We start from the raw sequence: 27,837 nt of genomic DNA on the forward strand, positions 1-27,837 counted from the left end.
CCTGAGAGCAATTCTACTTCCCCATTGCCAATTGTATTTATACTCCATACGATAACATTAATATCGCAAAGTAGGCTAGATGTATTATTTATTTTGGGAATAGTGGAGAAAATATTTGCTGCTTTTTGCAATAATCTGGTGGCCATGGCAGTTCTGTGTAGGTCCTGGCTAAGCTTACTGTGCCCAGTCCCTCTCAAGCCCTGTAGAATTTGAATTCTTTCTGTCTTAAATAGTTCCTTCTTAAATAGTTGAAGCATAACTGTGCACAGGTGATGCTTTGCCATTTTCATGTAATCTGTGGACAATATAGGGAGATACCAAAAATTACACTCAAAATGGCATGTGAGGTTTAGGAGCTGTGGCTTACTAAAGTCATTTTTGAAACCAGGAAAGGGAGTTATGAGGTTGTTACCTCACAACTACTTCAGAGTAACATAGCCGGGGCTGCAAGAGCCTTGGTAAACCCCATTTGAGACTTCCTGTAATCCTGAACAGACAGAATACCATTTCCTGTGGGGAATTAAGAGACTGTAAGAAATGTCCTCCTGACCAGACCTATATAATCCTTTGCTGACAACATATCACTTGTGCTTCAGAATTTGTAACTAGCATAAGATTTATGCATCAAATTGCTATTTTTCCCTTTTCCTTTTCTTTCCTTTTTCTTTTATTTTCTTTCTTTGGAGGCAGGGTCTTGCTGTGTCTCCCAGACTAGAGTACAGTGGCGTAATCATGTCTCACTTCCGCCTCAACCTCCCAAGCTTATGCAATCCCACCACCTCAGCCTCCCATGTAACTGGGACTACAGGCATGTACCATCATGGCTGGCTAATTTTTTAATTCACTTTGTTGCCCAGGCTGGTGTTGAACCCCTGAGTTCAAGCAATCCTCCACTTCAGACTCCCAAAGTCCTGGAATTACCGGCATAAGTCACTGCACACTGCACCCAGCCAAAGTACTTTTTCTTTCTTTTTTCTTTCTTTCTTTCTTTATTTTTTTTTTAATTATACTTTAAGTTCTAGGGTACATGTGCATAACGTACAGGTTTGTTACATATGTATACTTGTGCCATGTTGGTGTGCTGCACCCATCAACATCAGCACCCATCAACTCGTCATTTACATCAGGTATAACTCCCAATGCAATCCCTCCCCCCTCCCCCTTCCCCGTGACAGGCCCCGGTGTGTGATGTTCCCGTTCCCGAGTCCAAGTGATCCATTGTTCAGTTCCCACCTATGAGTGAGAACATGCGGTGTTTGGTTTTCTGTTCTTGTGATAGTTCACTGAGAATGATGGTTTCCAGCTGCATTCATGTCCCTACAAAGGACACAAACTCATCCTTTTTTATGGCTGCATAGTATTCCATGGTATATATGTGCCACATTTTCTTAATCCAGTCTGTCACTGATGGACATTTGGGTTGATTCCAAGTCTTTGCTATTGTGAATAGTGCCGCAATAAACATACGTGTGCATGTCTCTTTATAGCAGCATGATTTATAATCCTTTGGGTATATACCCAGTAATGGGATGGCTAGGTCATATGGTACATCTAGTTCTAGATCCTTGAGGAATCGCCATACTGTTTTCCATAATGGTTGAACTAGTTTACAATTCCACCAACAGTGTAAAAGTGTTTCTATTTCTCCACATCCTCTCCAGCACCTGTTGTTTCCTGACTTTTTAATGATTGCCATTCTAACTCGTGTGAGATGGTATCTCATTGTGGTTTTGATTTGCATTTCTCTGATGGCCAGTGATGATGAGCATTTTTTCATGTGTCTGTTGGCTGTATGAATGTCCCCTTTTGAGAAATGTCTGTTCATATCCTTTGCCCACTTTTTGATGGGGTAGTTTGTTTTTTTCTTGTAAATTTGTTTGAGTTCTTTGTAGGTTCTGGATATTAGCCCTTTGTCTGATGAGTAGATTGCAAAAATTTTCTCCCATTCTGTAGGTTGCCTGTTCACTCTGATGGTAGTTTCTTTTGCTGTGCAGAAGCTCTTTAGTTTAATTAGATCCCATTTGTCAATTTTGGCTTTTGTTGCCGTTGCTTTTGGTGTTTTAGACATGAAGTCCTTGCCCATGCCTATGTCCTGAATGGTATTACCTAGGTTTTCTTCTAGGGTTTTTATGGTATTACGTCTAACATTTAAGTCTCTAATCCATCTTGAATTAATTTTCGTATAAGGAGTAAGGAAAGGATCCAGTTTCAGCTTTCTACTTATGGCTAGCCAATTATCCCAGCAGCATTTATTAAATAGGGAATCCTTTCCCCATTTCTTGTTTTTCTCAGGTTTATCAAAGATCAGATGGCTGTAGATGTGTGGTATTATTTCTGAGGACTCTGTTCTGTTCCATTGGTCTCTGTTTTGGTACCAGTACCATGCCGTTTTGGTTACTGTAGCCTTGTAGTATAGTTTGAAGTCAGGTAGCGTGATGCCTCCAGCTTTGTTCTTTTGATTTAGGATTGTCTTGGAGATGCGGGCTCTTTTTTGGTTCCCTATGAACTTTAAAGCAGTTTTTTCCAATTCTGTGCAGAAACTCATTGGTAGCTTGATGGGGATGGCATTGAATCTATAAATTACCTTGGGCAGTATGGCCATTTTCACAATATTGATTCTTCCTATCCATGAGCATGGTATGTTCTTCCATTTCTTTATGTCCTCTTTTATTTCACTGAGCAGTGGTTTGTAGTTCTCCTTGAAGAGGTCCTTTACATCCCTTGTAAGTTGGATTCCTAGGTATTTTATTCTCTTTGAAGCAATTGTGAATGGAAGCTCATTCATGATTTGGCTCTCTGTTTGTCTGTTACTGGTGTATAAGAATGCTTGTGATTTTTGCACATTAATTTTGTATCCTGAGACTTTGCTGAAGTTTCTTATCAGCTTAAGGAGATTTTGGGCTGAGACAATGGGGTTTTCTAAATATACAATCATGTCATCTGCACACAGGGACAATTTGACTTCTTCTTTTCCTAAGTGAATACCCTTTATTTCTTTCTCTTGCCTGATTGCCCTAGCCAGAACTTCCAACACTATGTTGAATAGGAGTGGTGAGAGAGGGCATCCCTGTCTTGTGCCAGTTTTCAAAGGGAATTTGTCCAGTTTTTGCCCATTCAGTATGATATTGGCTGTGGGTTTGTCATAAATAGCTCTTATGATTTGAGATACGTTCCATCAATACTGAATTTATTGAGAGTTTTTAGCATGAAGGGCTGTTGAATTTTGTCAAAGGCCTTTTCTGCATCTATTGAGATAATCATGTGGTTTTGGTCTTTGGTTCTGTTTATATGCTGGATTACGTTTATTGATTTGCGTATGTTGAACCAGCCTTGCATCCCAGGGATGAAGCCCACTTGATCATGGTGGATAAGCTTTTTGATGTGCTGCTGGGTCCGGTTTGCCAGTATTTTATTGAGGATTTTTGCATCGATGTTCATCAGGGATATTGGTATAAAATTCTCTTTTTTTGTTGTGTCTCTGCCAGGCTTTGGTATCAAGATGATGTTAGCCTCATAAAATGAGTTAGGGAGGATTCCCTCTTTTTCTATTGATTGGAATAGTTTCAGAAGGAATGGTACCAGCTCCTCCTTGTACCTCTGGTAGAATTCAGCTGTGAATCCATCTGGTCCTGGACTTTTTTTGGTTGGTAGGCTATTAATTATTGCCTCAATTTCAGAGCCTGCTATTGGTCTCTTCACGGATTCAGCTCCTTCCTGGTTTAGTCTTGGGAGAGTGTAAGTGTCTAGGAAATTATCCATTTCTTCTAGATTTTCTAGTTTATTTGCGTAGAGATGTTTATAGTATTCTCTGATGGTAGTTTGTATTTCTGTGGGGTCGGTGGTGATATCCCCTTTATCATTTTTTATTGCGTCTATTTGATTCTTCTCTCTTTTCTTCTTTATTAGTCTTGCTAGCGGTCTGTCAATTTTGTTGATCTTTTCAAAAAACCAACTCCTGGATTCATTGATTTTTTGGAGGGTTTTTTGTGTCTCTATCTCCTTCAGTTCTGCTCTGATCTTAGTTATTTCTTGCTTTCTGCTAGCTTTTGAATGTGTTTGCTCTTGCTTCTCTAGTTCTTTTAATTGTGATGTTAGAGTGTCAATTTTAGATCTTTCCAGCTTTCTCTTGTGGGCATTTAGTGCTATAAATTTCCCTCTACACACTGCTTTAAATGTGTCCCAGAGAGTCTGGTATGTTGTATCTTTGTTCTCATTGGTTTCAAAGAACGTCTTTATTTCTGCCTTCATTTCGTTATGTACCCAGTAGTCATTCAGGAGCAGGTTATTCAGTTTCCATGTAGTTGAGTGGTTTTGATTGAGTTTCTTAGTCCTGAGTTCTAGTTTGATTGCACTGTGGTCTGAGAGACAGTTTGTTATAATTTGTATTCTTGTACATTTGCTGAGGAGTGCTTTACTTCCAATTATGTGGTCAATTTTGGAATAAGTGTGATGTGGTGCTGAGAAGAATGTATATTCTGTTGATTTGGGGTGGAGAGTTCTGTAGATGTCTAGTAGGTCTGCTTGCTGCAGAGTTGAGTTCAATTCCTGGATATCCTTGTTAACTTTCTGTCTCGTTGATGTGTCTAATGTTGACGGTGGGGTGTTGAAGTCTCCCATTATTATTGTATGGGAGTCTAAGTCTCTTTGTAAGTCTCTAAGGACTTTATGAATCTGGGTGCTCCTGTATTGGGTGCATATATATTTAGGATAGTTAGCTCTTCCTGTTGAATTGATCCCTTTACCATTATGTAATGGCCTTCTTTGTCTCTTTTGATCTTTGATGGTTAAAAGTCTGTTTTATCAGAGACTAAGATTGCAACCCCTGCTTTTTTTTGTTCTCCATTTGCTTGGTAGATCTTCCTCCATCCCTTTATTTTAAGCCTATATATGTCTCTGCATGTGAGATGGGTCTCCTGAATACAGCAGACTGATGGGTCTTGACTCTTTATCCAGTTTGCCAGTCTGTCTTTTAATTGGAGCATTTAGTCCATTTACATTTAAGGTTAATATTGTTATGTGTGAACTTGATCCTGCCATTATGATATTAACAGGTTATTTTGCTCGTTAGTTGATGCAGTTTCTTCCTAGCCTCGGTGGTCTTTACATTTTGGCATGTTTTTGCAATGGCTGGTACCGGTTGTTCCTTTCCATGTTTAGTGCTTCCTTCAGGGTCTCTTGTAGGGCAGGCCTGGTGGTGACAAAATCTCTAAGCATTTGCTTATCTGTAAAGGATTTTATTTCTCCTTCACTTATGAAACTTAGTTTGGCTGGATATGAAATTCTGGGTTTAAAATTCTTTAAGAATGTTGAATATTGGCCCCCACTCTCTTCTGGCTTGTAGAGTTTCTGCCGAGAGATCTGCTGTTAGTCTGATGGGCTTCCCTTTGTGGGTAACCCGACCTTTCTCTCTGGCTGCCCTTAAGATTTTTTCCTTCATTTCAACTTTGGTGAATCTGGCAATTATGTGTGTTGGAGTTGCTCTTCTGGAGGAGTATCTTTGTGGCATTCTCTGTATTTTCTGAATTTGAACTTTGGCCTGCCCTACTAGGTTGGGGAAGTTCTCCTGGATGATATCCTGAAGAGTGTTTTCCAACTTGGTTCCATTTTCCCCCTCACTTTCAGGCACCCCAATCAGACGTAGATTTGGTCTTTTTACATAATCCCATACTTCTTGCAGGCTTTGTTCATTTCTTTTTCTTCTTTTTTCTTTAGATTTCTCTTCTCGCTTCATTTCATTCATTTGATCCTCAATCGCTGATACTCTTTCTTCCAGTTGATCGAGTCGGGTACTGAAGTCTGTGCATTTGTCACTTATTTCTCGTGTCATGGTTTTCATCTCTGTCCATTCGTTTATGGCCTTCTCTGCATTAATTATTCTGGTTATGAATTCTTCCACTCTTTTTTCAAGCTTTTTAGTTTCTTTGCGCTGGGTACGTAATTCCTCCTTTAGCTCTGAGAAGTTTGATGGACTGAAGCTTTCTTCTCTCATCTCGTCAAAGTCATTCTCCGTCCAGCTTTGATCTGTTGCTGGCGATGAGCTGCATTCCTTTGGAGGGGGAGATGCGCTCTTATTTTTTGAATTTCCAGCTTTTCTGCCCTGCTTTTTCCCCATCTTTGTGGTTTTATCTGCCTCTGGTCTTTGATGATGATGGTGACGTACTGATGGGGTTTTGGTGTACGTGTCCTTCCTGTTTGATAGTTTTCCTTCTAACAGTCAGGACCCTCAGCTGTAGGTCTGTTGGAGATTGCTTGAGGTCCACTCCAGACCCTGTTTGCCTGGGTGTCAGCAGCAGAGGCTGCAGAAGATAGAATACTGCTGAATAGCGAGCGTACCTGTCTGATTCTTTCTTTGGAAGCTTCCTCTCAGGGGTGTACTCCACCATGTGAGGTATGGGGTGTCAGACTGCCCCTAGTGGAGGATGTCTCCCAGTTAGGCTACTCAGGGGTCAGGGACCCACTTGAGCAGCAGTCTGTCCGTTCTCAGATCTTAACCTCCGTGTTGGGAGATCCACCGCTCTCTTCAAAGCTGTCAGACAGAGTCGCTTGCGTCTGCAGATGTTTCTGCTGCCCTTTTTTTTCTTTTTCTTTTCTTTTCTTTTTTTTCTTTTTTTGTTGTTGTTTAGCTGTGCCCTGTCCCCAGAGTTGGAGTCTACAGAGACTGGCAGGCCTTCTTGAGCTGCTGTGAGCTCCACCCAGTTCGATCTTCCCAGGGCTTTGTTTACCTACTTAAGCCTCAGCAATGGCGGGCACCCCTCCCCCAGCCTCGCTGCTGCCTTGCGGTTAGATTGCAGACTGCTGTGCTAGCAATGAGGAAGGCTCCGTGGGCATGGGACCCTCCTGGCCAGGTGTGGGATATAATCTCCTGGTGTGCCCATTTGCTTAAAGCACAGTATTGGGGTGGGAGTTACCCGATTTTCCAAGTGTTGTGTGTCTCTGTTCCCCTGGCTATGAAAAGGGATTCCCTTCCCCCTTGCGCTTCCCAGGTGATGCGATGCCTCGCCCTGCTTCAGCTCTCGCTGGTCGGGCTGCAGCAGCTGACCAGCACTGATTGTCCGGCACTCCCCAGTGAGATGAACCCAGTACCTCAGTTGATAATGCAGAAATCACCTGTCTTCTGTGTCGCTCATGCTGGGAGCTGGAAACTGGAGTTGTTCCTATTCGGCCATCTTGCTCCGCCCCCCAAGTACTTTTTCTTAATTCTCTTTTTTTTTCCTTTATCAAGCCTCAACCTCTATTCTTCATGGGTCTACTTAAACCTTGCCTTGCTGCCACCTCCTCAAGTACAGCTTTTGGAAAAGCTTAGCCAACTTCACCCTGATCCCGCTTGAAAATAGAATCCAATTTGTCTCAAGTGATCTTGATCCTAGACTCCTCCTCTTCAGAGCATGGGAAAATACCAGAGCTTGCATCTGGATGGGCGGGAATAGCCTTGTTTATTCTCTAGTGAGTCAATCAGCACCATGGACAGATCCACCCATTAGCCCCTGCCTTGTTGTGGTAATGACCAGGTTGGGTGACTTCTGTGCTCAGCCTTGGTATCGTAAATGCATGGTCACTACTCGCCCAGCCCAGTTAACAAATTGAGAAGCTGCAATTAATATGATAACTTTTCACACAGGACATTTTATGTATGGATATAAATGACAGGAAACATGCATTGTTTTCAGCTGCAGAAAACTCTGAATCACTTAGAAATTATAGCCTCACTTGAACAGCTGAATGCTTTGTAAACAAAAATGTAAAAAGAGGAAATTAAATTGGGTCCTCTCTATAGTGGGCATATAGAGATATAAGTTGGGTTTGTTACCTTGAGGGTGTGTGTGTGAGAGTGTGCAGGCACACCACGCCTGTGCATAGGATGGGAGTTATGAATGCAGGCTCTGGGGCCAGGTGCACTAATTTCATAGCCCACATCTGCTATGTATGAGCTGCATGAACTTGGGAAAGTTCCATGGTTTTTATGAACCTCGATTTTCTCATTTATAGATTAGGGATGGTAAAATTTGCCACCATAGGGTAGTTGTGAGAATGAAATATGTGAACTATCCTTGATCAGTGTTTGCCACATAGTGCTCAATACATTTCACTTATTTTTCTTTTTTTCATATTTATAACATACAGTTGTTTATAGTTTATATTATTATCATTTTTGTTATATTGATAGAGCTATAATTTAAGTTTAGGAAAATGCACAGAACTGCATATTTTTATTTTCAATTTGTTAAAATTTGTATTTATTTTTATTTTTGAGACAGAATCTTACTCTGTTGCCCAGGCTGAAATGCAGTGGCAAGATCTTGACCTCCTGGGCTCAAGTGATCCTCCCACCTTAGCTTCCCAAGTAGTTGGGACTATAGGCGTATACCACCACAGCTGGCTAACTTTTGTATTTTTTGAAGAGACAGGGTTTGCCATGTTGCCCAGGCTGTTCTTGAACTCCTGAGCTTAAGCAATCTGCCTGTCTCAGCCTCCCAAAGTGCTGGGATAACAGGCATGAGTCACTGCACCCAGCCTACAAATTTTTAAATATGTAACCACCCATGAAACCACCACCCAGATTAAGATATAGGACATTAGCAGTACTCCTTGAAGGCTTTCTCATACCCCTTCTAGGCAATATAACCTTGACAGTAATCACTATTTGGACTCATATCATTATATGTTATTTCGCCTGTTGTTGACCTTCCTACAAATGCAGTCATATAGTATATTGCTCTTTTGTGTCTTCTTTTGCTTAACATTGTGTTTATAAGCACTCAATTCACTTTACCTGTTATTTTTATTTTAACCACACTGTCAAAGAGTATAACCTCCTTCATTTATTATTTCCTACAATCCCAACATGATTTATTTGTTAGATAGCTACGAAGAATTGCCTATCTGAAGGTTTCACATACAGATTGAAACTTCCTGATTCTCCTGAAAATTTGAAAAGCTTGAAGACACTGAGCTTGCATTTCCACATGCCCAGTGTGTAGGGGGTGGTCACCCCTTTTAGAAAAACATCTCCTCAATCCCTACCCCTTTTAATTGTCTTCCTGACACTAAACCCAATTGTCAGTTGCTATATATCATGATGTGTGTGCTCATGTGTTTCTTACGGGAGAGTCAAGAGGGAAGCCCATCATTCTTGTGTTCCAAGAACAATGATAGAGAGGCTAATTCTCTGTGTAAGTAAAGATTCTGTGCACCTGTTTAATATGCAAGCAACGTGCCTCTGTGCTGAAGAAAATGCAGTCAGGTCTGACGACTCACACATTTCATTACCTGGCTGGTCCTGGCAGGTACTTGAGTTTTCTGCCCCAGGGTGACAGTATGGAGACAATGTTGCCATCCAGATTCCAACCTTGTCTTTGCCATGTGTCACCACCTGTGTTAACTGATGACAGTGACTTCCCTTGTAAACCTTAATATCCCCACTGAAAAAGCCAACCACAATGATAGCCACTGTTCTGCTGGCTCTGGATCACAGCTGCCTGTGCCTTCTTCCCCAGAGATCATCGTAGTGCCAGAGACACTTATTTTGATGATGGTGAGGTCTGAATCTTCTGCTCCTGGGGCATATATGGGGGTCCTGGAAGCCTGGGGTGACTTTATGTGTCCAGAGAAGAGACTCCACAGATCCTTTATACTATGGGTCCTATAGAATACTGTGTGATAACAGGAGGCCACATTGACTCTATAATAAAGATTAGGGAACCACCATAGCCCTACCCAGATGTATCAGTTAGCTCCTGCTGCATAATATACAAGCACTAAGCCCGATATACAAGCACTAAACCCACAAGCACTAAACCCACTATTAATAAACATTTATCCAATACGTGCATCTGTGCATTGGCTGGACAGTTCTTAAATCTTGGCTGAGTTTACTGAGGTTTCTGTGGTCAGTTGGCTGTGCTGTCTTATGTTTGCAGCCTTGACAAGGGCAACTGTTCTACATGACTCATTCCTCAGCAAGCTAGCCTGGACTTGTTAATATGGAGCCAGAAAATTCTAAAGAATGAGCAGGAGCATTCAAGGGTTCTTGATACGTAGATCTGGAACTGGCACAATATTACATCGACTGTATTTTGTGAACTAAGGCAAGTGGAAAGGTCAGCTGAGATTCAAAACGTGGAGAAATACACTCCCCGCCCCACCAATAGAGTTCAGAGATATATTGAAAATAACTATGCAACGTATATATAATATCAAAGTATCATGTTGTATGCGTTGAGTACATAGAATCTTTATTAAATATCTCAAACTGAAAAGAGGGAAGTGGTGTGCACATGGGGAGAAGAATTGGGGCTTCTCGCTGTAATCAACCCATTATACCAGTCCACACCACTGGACAATGGAGTCCACACCGGCCTCGAAGCTTGGAGACACTTATGGGGTCCACACAAGGCCGGGAGAGCCCATATCAGCCCTTTACAGCCTTGGAAACCAGTACTATGTCCATGGGGACTGAGGTGCTGTCACAACCCCACAGAAGCAGAGAGCCCCACGAACTCCTTCGCTAGCTTCCTACTGAAGGCCATTTAGGTTGTTCGCAGTGTTTCATCAGGACAGTAAGCTCTGCAGGAAATAACCTGATGCCTTTATCTGTTGTGCAAATGCACAGGTCCAGTTTTAGGATAAATTACCTCATGTACTTTGAAGAGTCAAGTCTTGCCTTTTTTCTGGGGGTCACTTGGCGAGCTGTCTGAGTAACCGCACGCGGGCTCCATACAGGAGCGGAGCTCCTTGCAGCCGGCGTCTGGAGGCTCATTCTTCATCGGTGGCAGCGGTGTCTGGGGCCGGCAGCCACCCTCTGCACTGAATTCATTTGCTCGCCACACCTCTGCAGCATTCGGCACTGGTCTACCCAACAGCATTCTACTGGGTGTGGCTCCCGTCTCGCTCTGCCGTGCACATAGAGCAGAGGACTGCTTTAAATCCAGTCACCGCAGAATGGTTCAGAACACAGAATCCTGCAGGTCAGCACTATTGTTTAAAGAGAAGATTCTTTGCCCATCACTGACCTTGAGAGCTTGCCCAGTGCATGAAGAGGAGTGCCAAATACTAAGAGGAGAACTATTGATCAGGACTGGAAGGAGGAAGGACGGCAGAGTCGTAAATGTTTATTAATGGCTTGGGAAGGGACCAAGGCTAGGATTTCTGGCATGAAGATAAAAGGGCAGAGAGTGAAGTTAAATAATTGGAATATAAACTTTTAGCATTGGAAGGCCACTTCCCAAACCTGGCTGTACATCAGAATCAGCTGGGGGAAGCCTTTACAAATACAAACTCCTAGGCCCTGCCCCAGTGAATCAACTGCAAATTCCTTGGACAGGGGGTGCTTTTCTATCTAGATTTTGTAAAAACTCTTCTCCAAGTAGGTCTCAGGAACCACTGACCTAGCCCAGTGCTATAATCCACCCCTCAGCATCCATGAAGGGCTAACCTGGTACTATTTACAGCTGTGATACCTCCTGTTTACTGAACGCTTCCTATAGCCAGCCAATGTGCACCATTTCCTTACCCCTCCTCACAACCCTATGATGTTTGCACAACTATCATCCCATTTCACATACGAAATGATTGAGGATTAGCGTGAAGTAAACAAGGGAATAGTCATCAAGGAATAGAGTCAGTAAACTTCCTCAGCTAGGAAGTGGTAGAGCATAGATTCCAATCAGTGACTGTCTGCCCTCAAAACCTCCGCTCTTTAAACCTTCATTGCATCTTCTGTACCATGGGGTTATTAGCACCAGCAGCAAGCTTAAATCCGTGTCCCTATGACCCCAAAGCTCCTGCTCTGAACCCACTGGCTTTGCTGCAGCAACGGCGAGTATACTTTTGCCCATTTGAGATGATGCCCACTGACTTTTCTTACAATCTCTCTATGTTCTAGGTCTCCCGTTCCTAGAGAACCCAAGAAACAGAGAGTATATATATATGTTAAATATGTGTGTTATTTATGCATATATGTGTGCATGTATGTTATGTACATGGGAGTTTTCTATGTATATACATGAGTGTAAATACACATATAACGTACATGCATGTACAATGTATGTGTGATGTTATATAAACAAGTATATGTGTACATGTATGTATTATGCACATGTATGCTTTATATGTGTGCTGTGTGTATGTGTGTTAAACACATGTGCTTACATAATTATCTCCACACATATCCAGCTGAGATAACCTGAATCCAGGCCTCTCTGCCCTGCCTCTCGTTGATCCCGTGAGACGGGCATTTGGAGTGGTCCGTCAGGGCTTGCGACAGAGACTGCTCTTTGTTTCCAGAATCTATGACTTCTCCCCACCAATTTAGCAAAAAAGATCCCCTGTGCTTTAGCCAGGCTCACGCCGCTCAGCTGGAGACGCCTCCTGCCTCCCCTCTAGCTGGAGTGACCGGGGACAAGTTGGTGCTAATGGAGCAGAGGGAGGGGCCTGGCATTGGCCAGGTCCTAAAGGAGCTCGCTCAGCCACCACTGCCTTTTATTTCCTCCTTTCTCCCTGCGGGCTGGAATGAGGGCACTGAGGTTGTGACCTAGTTTTGTCCCAGTGGCAGGGGTGACTGGCTCTGGTGCGTGGAGGCCAGGGGGTGCTACAACAAACCGTGTGATGTGCGGGACGGTCCCCCCATGGAGGATCACCCACCCCAAAATGCCAGCAGTGCTGGGGTGGAGCAAGGCTGTAGGTGAGGGTGATTCTTGGAGGAGCATCTTGGTAGAAGGAAATGCATCCCTAGATGAGCTTGTGAGTCAGAGGCGGAGCCTCCCCTGGCCATGGACCATTCCTTTCTAAACCAGCACTTGAAATTAATGTCTCAATTTTCTTTTCCCTGGAAGTGTGGCTTGTACCCTATCTGATATGGGGCCTTATCAAAATGTAGGGCATCCGAGATTCCCCAGCTGATGGTGGCCTGGATGTCACAGAGAGACAACAGACATCCTTTTCTTGTCAGGCAGCATCTGAGAGGAAGACCAGTTTTATCAGATAGGATGTTTAGTTGTAAGCAAGAAATGGACCTTATTACTAAAGTAAAATACACTTTACTGAACAGCCACTGGGAACTCGCAGAATCACCAGGGTGTTTGGAAATAGACAGGGAACAGGGTAGCTTTGGAGGCTGGAAGGCAGACACTGTGGAATGATCTCAACTGGGGGCAAGTTGCTCCTGGTGGGATGGGGGCATTCTATCTGCTCCTTTGTCCCTGGGTCATTTGTTTGAGAGTCCCTGGCCCACGAAAGAGCGTCTGCCTGGTTCCCCTGGATCAGGCTGTGCCCACCTGCTGGCCGGGCACCCAGTGCTGGCAGGAAGGCCCCAACCCTTTAACTTCTGTGGCAAAAGCTCAGCCACTGGCCTTTACTGTTCTATCAAGAATATGCCCAAGGAGGACAGGTGATGCCCCAGGGAATTTGTGAAGGTAATAAAAAAGGGGTTCGGAAGCTATTATGCCCTACCCAATAATCACTGGTTACCCAAAACGTGTAGCTTTGCTACTTGCTAGCTGTGTGACTCTGATAAAATTCCTTTGACGTTTGGAGCCTGAAGATCAAGACTAGAATCTTTAATGGACTGGAATCTCCAATGATTCATATTCTCCAACACAAAGTTACCGAAATCCTCCCAAGCAGGTGTACGATATGATTAATAGCTGCTCGCAGCAGATTATCCTCCTTGCCAAGATCTATATATTGACACTTAGAGCTCAGGCTATTTGTCTGTCCAATTATATATCAACAAATGGAAAATTTTAATTGCACATATTGATTACATCTCAGTTATTTGAGGAGCAGCGAGACAGATGGGGAATTATTTTCAAAACCTTGGTATACTTTAAAGCATCTCAAAAGTAGGGAAGCAGCAGGAATTTGCTAGGCCATGGATCCAGATGACTTTTGTTGCTGTTGTTAAGCATAGTTATTTTCAAATACCTAAGGGACAACAGTGAGTTCTGCATATTCCTCGAGGCTCTTTAAAACTGGGAGGATTAAATTTTGTTTATTTATCGAAGGAGAAAAATATAACTCGGGAAGTCGTCTCACTTACAGGTGCCTGAGCTCTGCTCCAGGCAGAGTGACTGTCCTCCCCATGGTAAATCATAGGTGACAGTCATGGCGGGGAGAATGCCCCTTGGGAATGGATGGAACCACCCTGAGAGAGCAGCAAAGTCTACTTCGTGTGGTGTCTGAAGCCACTGCAGGTGCCAGGGCAGGAGGAGGATGGGAAGGAACCTCCCGCCCTTTCAGGACAGAGTGGCCCAGAAAACCCACCCTGAAGGTGGACAGGGATGGTTCCTTTTCATGGAGCAATGGAAATTTTGAAAAGGGAAATTATGCACTGAGATATTTAGCTTAATCTGATGACTTGAGAGATATTCTTGGTCTACATCCTCCTAAAATGATAGGGATAGAAGAAGGCACTGGTGATTTTGTCTTCTGGGACCTCTGTCGACCTGCTGGGAAGGACACAAATCTCTGTTTTCATTGGCATTCATCTCTTTTCCGGGGTGTAGCCTTCACTACCCTTCTTGAGGCTGGAAGACCACGATCTGTTTTGTTACAAGGCCTGGAGTTCAAGAGAAGGCTGGCTTGAGGCCATGGGCTTAAGTAACTCCAGCTTCTCTACAGACCCACCAGGCTAGGGGGAGGCCAAGGGCTGGCCAAGGTAGAGCCAGCTCTTAGCCAGACGATGCCACATAACACAGTCTCAGGGACCCTTGTGTCCAATTCAAGATGGTCACCTCTGCTGAGTGTTTTTTTGTTTGAACAGCTCTTCCTGCATGCATGCCAAGAACAGGCTGCTGCTTGGTGGAGGTCCTGTGACTGTCCCTGTAAGGTCACTCCAGCCACTTTAATGAGGTGGCCCGGACTTGTGGTGGGATGGGGCTCACCTGCTCTAGCAAAGGCTTGGCACAGGGAAGCAGCGGGCACAGACTGAAGTCGTGGGGCTCAGCTGGGGTCACGGAAGTGGAAGTTGGGGAGTAAAAAAAGCTTTGGACGTACAGACGAGAAAAGGGTGTGTCTTAAGGGGCAGCAGTAACCACCAACCAAACCACAGGAATTGGGGTCCACAGAGGTGTGCTCAGGCAGACCCACCAATACATTGTGAAAAGTTGGGGGGTGCACACAGACCTTTACCAGCTGCAAGGCCTTTTCAAAGGGTGCCCAATCCGAGTGACATTCTCTCCATGTTATAGTGATGAACTGGAGGCTCAGGGACAAGAGTGACTTGTGTTTGTTTCCTGGCTGTATTTACGGAATCAGATCTTAGCATCATAAAATACTTCAAAAACGAATGGGGAGCACAGGAGCCGTTGGCAGCCTCCACTTTTCTTTGAGCAGCAGAGGCCACGCTGAGGTTTGAGCTTGGAAGGCGGCTCGCATCTGCCACTCTCAGAAGGAGAGGCAGCTGGCACGGAGCTCGGGTCTGCTGTTTCCTGACCTTAAGCTGCTTGCCGTGTCCAGGAAGCTGTGGGGAGGTGCAAGGACGTGCAGCCCAGAAGAGCCTAACTCTTCTGAGCTGGGTCAGCCCTTCCCACACGAACGCACATCTGCATGGAGCAGGAGGGGAGCAGGGCAGGCAGGACAGCTGGAGGACTGGCCAGCACAGGGGCCTTCTGGGGAAAGTCAGGCTTCTGGGCAGCATCACTGCAGACAGAGCAAAGCAGACAGTGAACAGACTAATGAGCTCACACCCGCCATGAGTGCGAGGAGCAAGGCAGGCAACTGTCGCTTTCCTGCAGCTGCTAATAAAAATCACAATGAGGCCTCGGGAGACCCTTCACGCTCAGGATGATGCATTTGTTCTGCTCCTTCAGGTCAAGACTTCATGGGCGCCCAGGTCAGGCAGAACCTTAAAAGGGAAAAGTAACCAAGTTTGGCCTGAATCCAATCCTTGCCTTTCCCACCAAGTTGCCGCTTCCACATGAAGATGTGCTCGTCAGATTGCAGCCACTCACTAAGCCGAGCAGCATCTGATAAATTAATAAGTATTGTATTCATCAGGTCAGGGGGCAGGCTGCTACAGTAGTAAATAACCCAAAATACCAGTGGTATTGCAGAACAAAGGTCTGTTTCTTGCTGAAAAGAGTCTGATGAGGACGAGGTGCTCTCCAGGTTCCCTTGTGTGATGCCATGTGTCAACATGCACATGGAGAACTCACACTGGCTCTTACCTGTTCTCATTGGAAGTGACAGCTCTCATTACTGTTCATGGCTATTCCCAAGAATTAGCTGCGTGCCCCCACCTGAACTGCAAGGCAGCTGGGAATTGCACTGGGCACTACTGTCTGTGCTTCAACTCCCAGGTCCAAACGTGTATCAAGTATTGGGGGGGCTATAGAGGAAGAAGAGAGCCTCCTCCCTTTTCTTGGAAACTTGAAACAGCCAGGAAAATGTCTACTCACCAGTAGACTGGAGTTATCAACTGTATGGAATATGACTGGCAGAAACCTGGTTAAGGGGAAGGCTTCCATTAAGTAAGGTTAATCTGGGGAGGAAGGGATGTTTCATTTAAACCATGCTTCATTCACAGAGGGCTAGGCCTAGAAAGAAAGCCAGCAAGGTTGCTATAGAAAGAGATGAGAAGAGGTTTCATTTTCTATGTGTCTCTTGAGGGAAGAAATTGCATCTAATTTATTTTTGTCTCCCCTGAAATGACCAGTACAGAGATAATGAAGGCTTGTCTTTGGCCCAGTGAAAGATGCTAGTGTCACGTCCATACAGCAGAGCAACTCTGGACTATATAAAATCAATCCTCAGGCAGCATTCAGTCTCCTGGTTCTCACTAGGTGGCTCACTTAAATTTATCAGACTGTGCTTTCATCATTCATGCTCTGTAAGCCATTTATTATCTGTCTGTCCATCCATTCATCCATCCATCATCATCTACCATCTATCCATCTAATCAAACTTCATCCATCCCTGTATCCATCCATCCATCCATCCATCCATCCAACCACCCACCATTCATCTATTCATCTAGTCAACTTTCATCCATTTATCCATCCACCATCCAACCATCTACCATCCATCCATCCAATGAGCCTTCAACCATTCATCCATCCATCCACCCATTCTCCAATCCACCATCATCTGGCCATGCAACCATTCATTCAAAAATGTTTATTGATTGCTGACTCTTTGTAGGCATGACTCTAGTCACAGGGTATATAGCAGGGAACAGATTGAACTATCTCCTTACTCCTCTGGAACTCACATTCTACTAGGGAAGACACACAATAAGCTAAAAGCAAACAGAACAATTTCAGGGTGCTCTAAATGCTATGAACTATATAAGATGATCAGAGTGGAAGAAAATGGCATGGGAGGGGTGAGGCTGCTCTAATGTGTTCTCTTAGGAATAGAAGTATGAGCCAAGACATGCATGATGGGGAGGGGTGAGACCTTGAGAATCTGGGGGAATAGAGTTCCAGAAAGAAGCAGTACGGGCAAAGGCCTTGAGGTGGGAGTGCGCTGCTTCTTTTTTCTTTCTTTTATTATTTTTTTTGAGGTGCAGTATCACTCTATCGTCCAGGCTAGAGTGTAGTGGCTCAATCTTGGCTCACTGCAATCTCCCATCTCCTAGCTTCAATCGACTCTCCTGCCTCAGCCTCCCAAGTAGCTGGGATTATAGGCGCCCACAACCATGCCTGGCTAATTTTTGTATTTTTAGTAGAGATGGGCTTTCGCCATGTTGGCTAGGCTGGTCTCGAACTCCTGACCTCAGGTGATCTGCCCACCTCGGCCTCCCGAAGTGCTGGGATTACAGGCGTGAGCCACCGCGCCCAGCCGGGAGTGCGCTTCTTTTGACAGAGGAACAGACAGAAGGAAACCGGTGGGGTTGAAGCTGCAGTGAGCGAGTGGGCGGGCGGTGGGCGTGAGGGTGGGTGGCAGGCAGCTCTGCATCACATAAGACCTTTTGGTCATATGATGGAGTCCAGATTTTATTCCAGAAATTATGGGCCTCTACTGGAGGGTTTTAAGCCAGGAGTGACATGATTTAAATCATGTTTTTTAAAGGTCACTCTGTTAATTTTCATTTAGAAAAACATTGACTGCCCACTTAGAAGATTCACCCAGGGGCCTCGCAATGCTCTGCCTGCAGGGGGAACAAAGAATAGCCAGGCGGAAGCTTTTAAAGTCGTAAGACAATCATCGGCCACCGCGCTCTGAGTCTATTAGCATAATTGGTGAGTCAGGCTTGATTCAACATCAGGAAAAACAGCTGTGAGAAATTCAAGGTCTGGCTTGAATTTCTGGCAGAAAGAACAGCTGCACGGAGTGCCGGCCCTGCAGGGGACGCTCACGGGCACTGGGCCAGACAGGACAGGGTCTCTGCAGGGGCCCCCACAGAGGTTTTCGGTGAAGGGGCTGACTCCCACTCTTCACCATGGCCCAGCATTCTCTGGGGTCCTTTAATATTGGTTCAGGAGTCTTCTTGAATGTCTAGAAAGCAAAACTCGTGGGAATGGGATCTGGGGGCACAGAAGCCAGGAGGAGGCAATGAAAGGGCGCACTGGGGTGCATTGCTTTGCAAGAACAGCATACATCTCCCCAGTTAACGGCAAAGTGTTTCCATGCTGCCTTTGGAACCTCTACTCCTAGTCTCTCTGCTGTGGTTTAGATGAGGACTTGCTCCTCATTCTCCAAGTGCCAGGGCTGGGGCGAGGTACTTGTGACCAGGCCTGGGCCATTCCGTCAACAGATCTGACTGTTTAGCCAGTAACTCACGCCAGCCAATAGGAGGCAATGGAGGACTTTTTTTGAACGTGTTGGGAGTTGACTGTCTTTGCTCTGCGATTGTTACCTGCACGACTTTAATACCAAGTCTAGAGCTTCCGGAGGCTGCTAGGTAGAATGGGCTGTCCAAGAATGAAGACGAATAGGCAAATACAGAGGAAAACAGAGAGAAGAGACAGGGAGCCCCTGGACCAACCATCCCGGACAGACGTTGGATGCACCACTGCTTTTTCCATCCTAGAAAGTAACACATCCTCTTCCTCACTCCTGCTATTTTTCCCTTCAGCCCACTTTAGTTTTTAAATCACTTGCAATGAAAGGATTCTCTTTAAAGCAAACAGGAAGACAGAACAACTTCTCTGCCGTGGGGACTTCTTTCTCCCTGGAGCGGATGGGAATGCGTCCCCCAGGAAGACATGTTGAAGTCTTACCTCTTAGTCCCTGTGAATGTGACCTTATCTGGAAATAGGGTCTTTGCAGATGTCATCAAGGTAAGATGAAGTCATACGAATTAGGGTATATCCCAAATCCAGCGACTGAATTGCTTAAGAGAAGAAAACTTGGACGCAAAGACTCATAGGGAGATAGGGTCATGTGATGACAGAGGCAGGGACTCGAGTGATGTGTGCAGCAGCCAGGAGACCCCAGATTGCCATGAGCCGCCCAAAGCTGGAAGAGGAGGCATGGGGCTGATTTGACCTCATAACACCTGGAAGGAACCACCTCTGCCAACATCGTGACTATGGACTTTGGAGAATAAATTCTGGTTGCTGTGAGCAGCCCTGTTTGCTTTGTTATGTGATTTGTTATGATGGCCCCAGAAAACCAATATATCTCCCACAACACAGGTAGCCTTTGTGCTAAGGACAGACCCTGCATTCTCCTATCTCTGACTTTCTGATGAAGAGATCAGCATGTTTTCCCATATACACATATCGTTTGGGGTCAGATGTGGGGAAGGCATGTCACAGTGTGCTTGAGAAGAAGGACCTGTTGGCCAGGCAGAGATTCCGCCGATCCAAGTCACACTTGCACTGGGCCTCTGGCCTGTAGCACTTCTCACCTCTGCCTCCCTTCTCCACCCGCCGGAGCAGTCATCCACAGTAATCACCGGCTCAGAGGATGCCAGTCTCCACTGGGGGACACCCCGGGCTCACCCATCTTCCTGCCAGAGCATCATTTGCTGCTGCAAGGGCAAAACAAAGGGTGGCAAGGAGCTAATGACTGCACCTTGGGAAGTGCCAACTGGGTAATTAATTCACAGTTCTGAGCTTTCCCAGAAGGAAAAAGATAAATTGTTCACTTACACTCCCAGGGTGTCCTTAGCAGAGACTCATTTGTAAAATGGGTGTGAAACCGAGGGTAGGGCGAGGCTCTGAGGGGTAAGACACATTCCTGGAAGGCCAGTGGGCCCCACCAGCCCAGTGCCAGGGCCGTCACAACTGGCTGCCCTCGGCTTGTGCACAGGCTTAGCTGCCTAGGACCTTAGGACCAGTGGTTGGTGTTATGGATTGAACTGTGTCTCCCCCACCCCAAATTCATAGTGGAAGTCCTAACGCCCAGTATCAGAAGATGACTTTGTTTGGAAATAGGGTCACTGCAGATGTAATTAGCTGAGATGAGGTCATACGGGAGTACAGTGGGCCCTAGTTTCCTTGGGGAAATTTGGAGCCGGGCACGGTGGCTTATCCTGTAATCCCAGCACTTTGGGAGACCAAGGCAGGATGATTGCTTGAGGCCAGGAGTTTGAGACCAACCTGGGCAACATAGTGAGACTCCATATTTACAAAAAATTAAAAAAAAAATAGGTGTGGTGGTGTGTGTCTGTAGTCCCAGCTACTTGAGAGGCTAGGGTGGGAGGATTGCTTGAGCCCAGGAGGTTGAGGCAGCAGTGAGAGTTGATCACACAACTGTACTCCAGCCTGGGTAGCAAAGTGAGATCCCCGGCTCACAAAAAGGAGGACATTTGGACACACACACACACACACACACACACACAGGGAGTCTGTCACATGAAGCTGAAGGCAGAGATTAGAGTGATGCTTCTATAAGCCAAGGACTACCAAGGATGCCAGCAACCGCAGGAGCTGGGAGGGACCTGCAGGAGTTCCCCCAGTAAACCCTCCGAGGCAACCTGCTCTGCCTACACACTGAGCTCAGACTTCAAGCTTCCAGAAAAGTGAGGCAATACCTTTCTGTGATTTAAGCTGCCCAGTTTGTGGTACTTAGTTATGGTAAAGTACCTGTAACCTCAGTCCAGGGAGGGAACGGAGAAGCCGCAAGGGACAGACCCCCACAGAGATGCTGATGAGGCCAGCAGCCCTCCAGCTTCCAGCACCATCTTCCTTGGGAGTTTGGGAAACTCAGAGCCTCCAGGGGCCCCGCAGGTGGCGTCAGAGAGCGAACCAGCCAGGTGCGAGAGAAACCACCCCGCATCACTTATTTATTCACACTCGAAAAGACATCTAGTGGACATTTCAGTTCAGATTTTCCTATCAGTTCTTTCTTGGATTCTGGGCACACAGATCGCATGACGGTTTGCATCGTAATGGCATCTTCAGTTGTGTTCTGTGGACAATGACATTCTATATTTGCCTAGGAGACACACAGGAATTTTCTTCCCTTTCATAAAGCAATGAGCTCTTTCTGAATGATCTTGAAAACACATGGCTCCTTCCCTCTCTGTTTCCCCCACTTTTGGGTAGAGCCGTAACTTGGGAGAAACACCTATTAGAAGAGTGGTGAGATGGAGCATAAATGGAGTTGGTCAACTCTGGGTCCAGAAGACATCATGGGTGGAGAGGACTCGAACCTCAGTGCCACTCTGCCCCATTGGGGCCAAGTCAGATTGGCAGCTCCATTTTGCCAGTGTCTGAATTCTCAAGCGATGCTAGAAATCTAGATTTCTAAGGTGAAATTATTAAAGTTTTGAATGTTGCCTCAATTTTCTCCATTCTGCAACCAGTTTCATTGTCTCTTACAAAACTTATGACTGGCTGGGTTCCATGGCTTACACCTGTAATCCCAGCACTTTGGGAGGCCGAAGTGGGAGGATTGCTTGAGCCCAGGAGTTCAAGATCAGCCTGGGCAACACAGCAAGACCCCCAATAGCTACAAAAATTACAAAAGTTCACTGAGTGTGGTGGCATGTGCCTGTAGTCCCAGCTACTCGGGAGGCTGAGGTGGGAGGATCACTTCAGTGCTTAGGAGGCAGAGGTTGTAGTGAGCTGAGATTGTGCCACTGCACTCCAGCCTGGGCGACAAGACACAGCAAGACCCTGTCTCAAAAACAAAAACCCCAGACTATCTGAAATTATTTTGTGTGCTGTTTATTCCCCCCACCCAAATAGATGTAAGTAAGGTTTTTGAAAGTGCATGTGCGTTTGCTGTATGTATGACTCTGTCTCTAGTGCTCGCAGCTATTCCTGGTACAGAGTAGCTGCTCAGTAAATACTGGCTGAGTAAAACATTGATCTATCACTTGCTATTGTTTGCATGAATATAAGGATTCCATGCAACTTCTTGTTATGTAGAATTGTCTTGGGGCTGCAGTTGATAAAGGAATCTACAATCAACTTTTTAACCCAGCCCAGAGTTACTGTGTGTATGTACACTCAAGACCCAAAGGAAGGACGGAAAATTTTCCTCACTCCAGCCCAAAAGAAGGCTGGAATACATGCTTGCCTGCCACAGTTTCCACTTACCACTATCAGTCAGTAGGCTTTTAGGAGAGGATTGCACGTGTGATTTATTTGCAAATCCTTTCAGGTCCTGAAGGAGAGACACTTAGTACACAATGCACTTTGTCATCACGTGTCAACATCCCCTCGATGCAGAGAGCAGCACTACACGATGTAAGGGTGTAATTGGATTGTGCTGGGATCCTTAAATCTGCATTTCATTTAGAGCCACAGCTTTTGCAGAGCCATTTGCGATTGATGCAAGCCCCTTGGAGGGGGTCAGCATGGAGAAGGACAAAGGACAGCCATAAAGCCACTGAATGCAAACTTTATATTTACAGTCAGTAAGTTTATAAATATATATTACATTCTTACAATCTACAGTACATTCTACACGTAGATGGATTTGGGAGCGGGCAGTGGCTGCATTACTCAACAGAACATGACACAGGTAAGAATGGAAAGAAATATGAGGACATTACTGAAAGCAAAGGATTCTCATCAAAAGGGGTGACAGCTTAATCACCCAACCAAACAAGGTAGGTAAGCTTGCGGACAAGAGCAGGTGACTTACTGGCTGCAGAAACCCCAGTCTCAAGAGCAAACTGATAGCACCACAGTTGCAGGGGAGAGGGCTAAGGTTGGAAGGGTAAACTGGTGAAATTTACACACACATGATCTAAAGAGAATTCAATTCTATGGAGAGGGAGAAGGCGTAAAGACACACACTCAAAATTAGAGACAGAGAGGAAGCAGGGAGATAGGTTCAAAGGAGGAGAGAGATACAGAGACACACAGACTGGAAAACAGACATCGAAAGAGCAGAGAGAAAGAAAATGACAAAGAGTGAAAAATGGAATGGATTCAACAGCACGGCCTCTTCTGCCCTCCACCCGCTGCCCCCTACCATCTTTCTCAGGATCCTATCTGGCTGGCACCCAACACACCATTCTCTACCTTGGAGTGAGCGTGATATGGGGCAGGAATTCGCTGATGTCTCCTTCTCCCCATCTTCATAGGCTCCATAAGTGAGGGGATTCAGGGATATCCTGAGTCATGCTGATCTCAAGCAATGCGAAACCTTTTGGGGCTGACTGCAGGACCAAGTGCTTGCAGACCTGCATCTCCACCACACGCAGACGCCCCTCATCCCTTCACACCTCCAAGGCGAAGAAGGCTTCTGTGCTGTCCGGTGTGTGCGAGGCCAGGCTTCCTATTGGACCCACCGCGTTCACACCCAGAACCCCCCAACTCCACACGTCCTGCACATTCCACACAGGCACCCAGATTTGTCTCAACAGCCTCGAGGGCACATTCTTGGACAGGAGATCTGCCATGAACAGTGAAAGACCCGTCCCAAGTGGCCCTGTTTTCTTTCTAGAAAAGGAAGGGAGTGTCCCCTGCGGTGGAATTCACTGTGAGTACCGCCCATGCCCAGAGACCAGCCTCTTCAAAGACGGACAGCGTGGGACATACGCCCAGGTCTGTGGGGGGAGCTTCTTTATAGAATGTCACTTGGGAGTTGACACAAAACCCAGAGGGAGAAAAAAGACTCAGCTAACACTAGAAACTGCCCTCTCCCTCCCCTACCCACGGGTGACCAGCGGCTCTGGGGAGGGTGGCAATGCAGTGGAGGAATAGAAATGGATACATTGTGAACTTGATAGGAATCAAAAGAGCCTGGTTCTTTGAACCTGATTCAAATTCTATGCCCAGTATCCTTAAGTTTACAAATAAAGAAGTGCCCTGAAGGGCTCAGAGGATTTGCGTCCGTGTATTTGTCCTTGGCATGTAGTTACAAAGGTATTTGTGGCCTGTTAGCCCACATGTTCCCTTTCAGTCCTTGTCAGCCACTGCCTTGGCCTGCCCATGATCTGAGCCAGCTCTGGCCCAGCCTTTGAGAGACAATGACTCCCAGTCATGCCTCCCCCAGAGGACGGCGGCACTGGACCGCCCGTGATCTCGCTCACAGCGAGATGTGCTGCTCCGGTTTCGAGGACCGCTTCCTCCCATTGATCCATGGATGCTCCACCTGAGTTGCGCTTTTCTCCCGTAGTCTGCAATATCGAATATTGGAGCCATGTGGATTTTACAATATCCAAATTGCTTTGATTCGAGAGAGAGAGAGGCTATTCTTTCCTGGAAACTCAGATGCTCAGTGATTCCAAACTCGTTTTTGTTTCAAGTCTGAAAAATCTTGCCATGCATGATAAACCTCTTAAGCAAGACACTGTACTCTGGAATGTGTGCGTCGATGCGGACTCCAGGCCTCGCTGCTGAACCGGGGTCATTGGCTGAGGCTCCATGGACAGTGTCATCCTTATTTTGTCCTGTTGCTTTGTTTCTCTTCCGGGGTCACCGTTGCTACACATCCTGGAATTAAAGGCTGAAAGGTGAGTGAGAACCAATGGCTGCGTGTGGCTTACACATTTTCATGTAATCTCTCCATGTAGTTGTGCAGCTCTTTGCAGTCCCCAGGGTCCAGATCCTGGCAGACCCACTTAATGTCATCCTCGCTACTCATCACGATGGAGTTCCTGGTGGGGTACTCGTCGTCGGAGGAGACGGCGGTGAAGGTGGTAAATTTCACCCTTTTCCTTTTTGAGGTAGGGGATGTTGGGGGATCACTTTTCTGGTCTTTCCCATCGATGATGATGGGTCCTAAAGGTTTGAACAGCTGCCCATTGATGCTTTTTTGGGAGTTTGTGCTGAGGAGATATTTACTTTCCTCGAAATCCATGCCCCTGTCAATGGCAGTGATTTGCTCATCTTGCGAGGAGGCAAAGTTGATGTGATTCTCCAACAGCTCTGTCCGGTTGCTTAACCCAACCCAGTCATGAGAGTGACTCATCCCTTCCTGCTCCTCGAAGGGAACCTGTTTGTGTCTGTATTTTAAAGCAAAGGTCACACAATTTATCAAGAAGACCAAAATGGCCAAACAGAAGACACCCAACAAAGCATACATCCCAATTTCTAAGTCGCTCAGCCCTTTGGATGCCTGCATAAGGTCATTCCCATCCATTTCCGCATTACTTCTGGGGAGGTCCACCTGGGCTGGGAAGCTGGTGAGGTCACTGGGGACAGTCTGCAAGTGGCTGTCGTTATCGAAAAGGCTTTCCTGGCCTTTCTTCTTCTGCAGGATGGACCTGTCTGTCGTGGTGCCCCGTCCCTCCATGAGTCCCATGGAAGAACTGCCATAGTACTGTCCTTCCTGACTCCCCCATTCCTGCAAGGGTTTTTTGGGCCTTCTGTCACTGACATTGTTTTCCAGGTGAACCCCTGCCCCTGTGTGTCTGCTGTCACTGGTGTTGGGGTTAGCATCATTTTGGCCAAATTTAACTTTGATGTTTGCTGTTCCAACAGCTAACACACTCTTCCGCTTGGATTTCTGGCAGGATTCACTAATAACCATTTCCACCTTGACCAGAGCGCCTTGTCCTTCAGTTTCTGCAGCAATGATGGGCCACTTGAATTTGGGGTCTTGGTGGATGGAGACCACCTTCTCATCCAAAGATGTGGCCATCAAGGAGAAGTCTTTCCCATCATAAATATCCAAGGGTGTGACTGAGCCATCACTGAACTGGACCCAGCAACTGATGGCTGCTTCCTATTGAGAAAAATATGTAAGTTAATTAAAATGGGCCAAAAGGCTCATTGAGCCCCAAGTCTTAGTACAGTAGACACACTATGGAAAAATATGGCTATGAGAACAAAGACAAGCCTTTCAAACAGTGTAGAAATAAGCGATAAGAAGTACCAAGAGTATAAAAGAAAACGAATTCTCACAAAGATGCAAAAACGCAAAATAAAACAACGAAATGACAAAAGAGGGTCGGTATTAAACAATCCATAAGAAGATTTTGCTTTTTTTTTTTTTCCTCCCGTAGGTGTTAAAAGGAAGATGGGCCCTTGGGCCATTCAGAATCGACTTCTGAACAATAATAAATTGCACGACAAAGGAAATTACTGGTGAGTGGAATCATTTACAAGTGTTACGCATTCAAATGAAAAATATTTATTACATTATTTATAAGTTGTAATACTGAGTCTCTACTGATTACTGGCAACACAGATAAAAGCGTCTGATCTAGATGAGATCCCACTGCAGGGCTGCAGGCTGTGGTTTGGCCAGCCCTGTCTTTTCTGAGCCTGCAGGAGTAGATCTGTCCTGACCTCAGGACATAGTCTTGGCTTGAAGGGGAGTAGTTAGGCCTGACAACAGGAGAGGGAAAGCATCTTGATTGGAGAGTCTTCGTCTCTTTCTTCACCCAGCCCAACTGGAGGAAACTGGAAGACCAAAAAGCAGCCAGAGCCGGGGTTTGTGCACCTCTCAGTCTCTTGCTGTTTTCACTCTGTTGATTTAGACCAACTTTCTTTGCAAATAGTTTGACCGGGCAGATCATTGGAGATAACCTCCAATTTCATGCCAGCCTTTAATTTTGGTGAAGATGTCATTATGCTTGACAGCGCAGCGGCAGATCCATTGCTTCCTCCCTCCTCCCTCCCTCTCGGAGAACCTGCTCCGCCCCAAGCCCGAGATGATGAACAGCACTAGGCGGCCCCTGACCCTGCCCGCTGGGCCACAGCAACAGCTGATTGGAACGAGACAGCTGCTGCCATTAGAGCCATCAATCTCAGCAACGCTGAGCCAGCCAGCATGACTCTCACCCTCTGTCTCTCTCTTTCTCTTTCTGTCTCAAACTTGAAACCAGAAAGACAAGACTGGCAAAGTCAGGTTGAGAAGCTGTGTGGTGGGGGCTCATATAAAATTGGGAATGAAGCCCTCTTATGGACTACGTGTAAGCAAATATTTGGGCATGGCATTTATCCATAGGAAGACAATAATGAGTTAGACCAAAGTAAAAACACAGGTGAGAGAGAGAGAGAGTGGGCATGAGAGTGTTGACCTTCCCTTTCCTCCAAGGTCTTGCAGCTGGGTTCTGTGAGATCCCTCCAATCCTCATAACACAACCTTTGTTATTTAAGCTTTTCCTGGGGTGGACTTTTTTCTCTTACAACCCACTGGCCCCTGACCATGACAGAAGTAATTTTACACAGTTGTTATTTAGTCTTTGGAAGTAAGAAGAAAGGCTCCTCAAATGTGGCTGGTGGCCTCTGCTCCTTCCTTCAGCTCAGCCAAGAAATACTTACGCTGTTAGACATTGGCTTGGACTCCCTGCTAAGTGGAGAACCTTGCCAAGGCACAGTGCAAAAGCTACTGGACATGACACTGACTTACCAGGTTCTCTCAATCTGCCACGAAATCTAAGCAGAGCATTCAAATGCACAACGGAGTTCTTGAAACTACCACTGTCAGAGCCAAGTTGCAGGCAGGGAGTGAGAGCCCTGCAAACCACCTATGGAGCAAATCTCAGGGTAGCATGTTTAGCTCTGCATGTCAGGAACGGATTAGCTTTCTGGCCGCCTT

General features: G+C 45.8%; 1 protein-coding gene across 1 annotated transcript in view; it reads right to left on the reverse strand.

Annotated features, from left to right (window-relative positions):
- Nucleotides 1-22,721: 22,721 nt before the first annotated feature.
- Nucleotides 22,722-27,837, reverse strand: part of TMEM132D (transmembrane protein 132D) — an 835,026-nt gene continuing 829,910 nt past the window's right edge. Inside the window, 1 exon segment of the mRNA XM_003907388.5 lies at nucleotides 22,722-26,016. Coding sequence (XP_003907437.3) covers nucleotides 24,832-26,016 — 1,185 coding nt within the window. The 3' untranslated portion in view covers nucleotides 22,722-24,831.

The sequence above is a fragment of the Papio anubis genome, chromosome 9 (assembly GCF_008728515.1).
Source record: "Papio anubis isolate 15944 chromosome 9, Panubis1.0, whole genome shotgun sequence".
Classification (NCBI taxonomy): domain Eukaryota; kingdom Metazoa; phylum Chordata; class Mammalia; order Primates; family Cercopithecidae; genus Papio; species Papio anubis.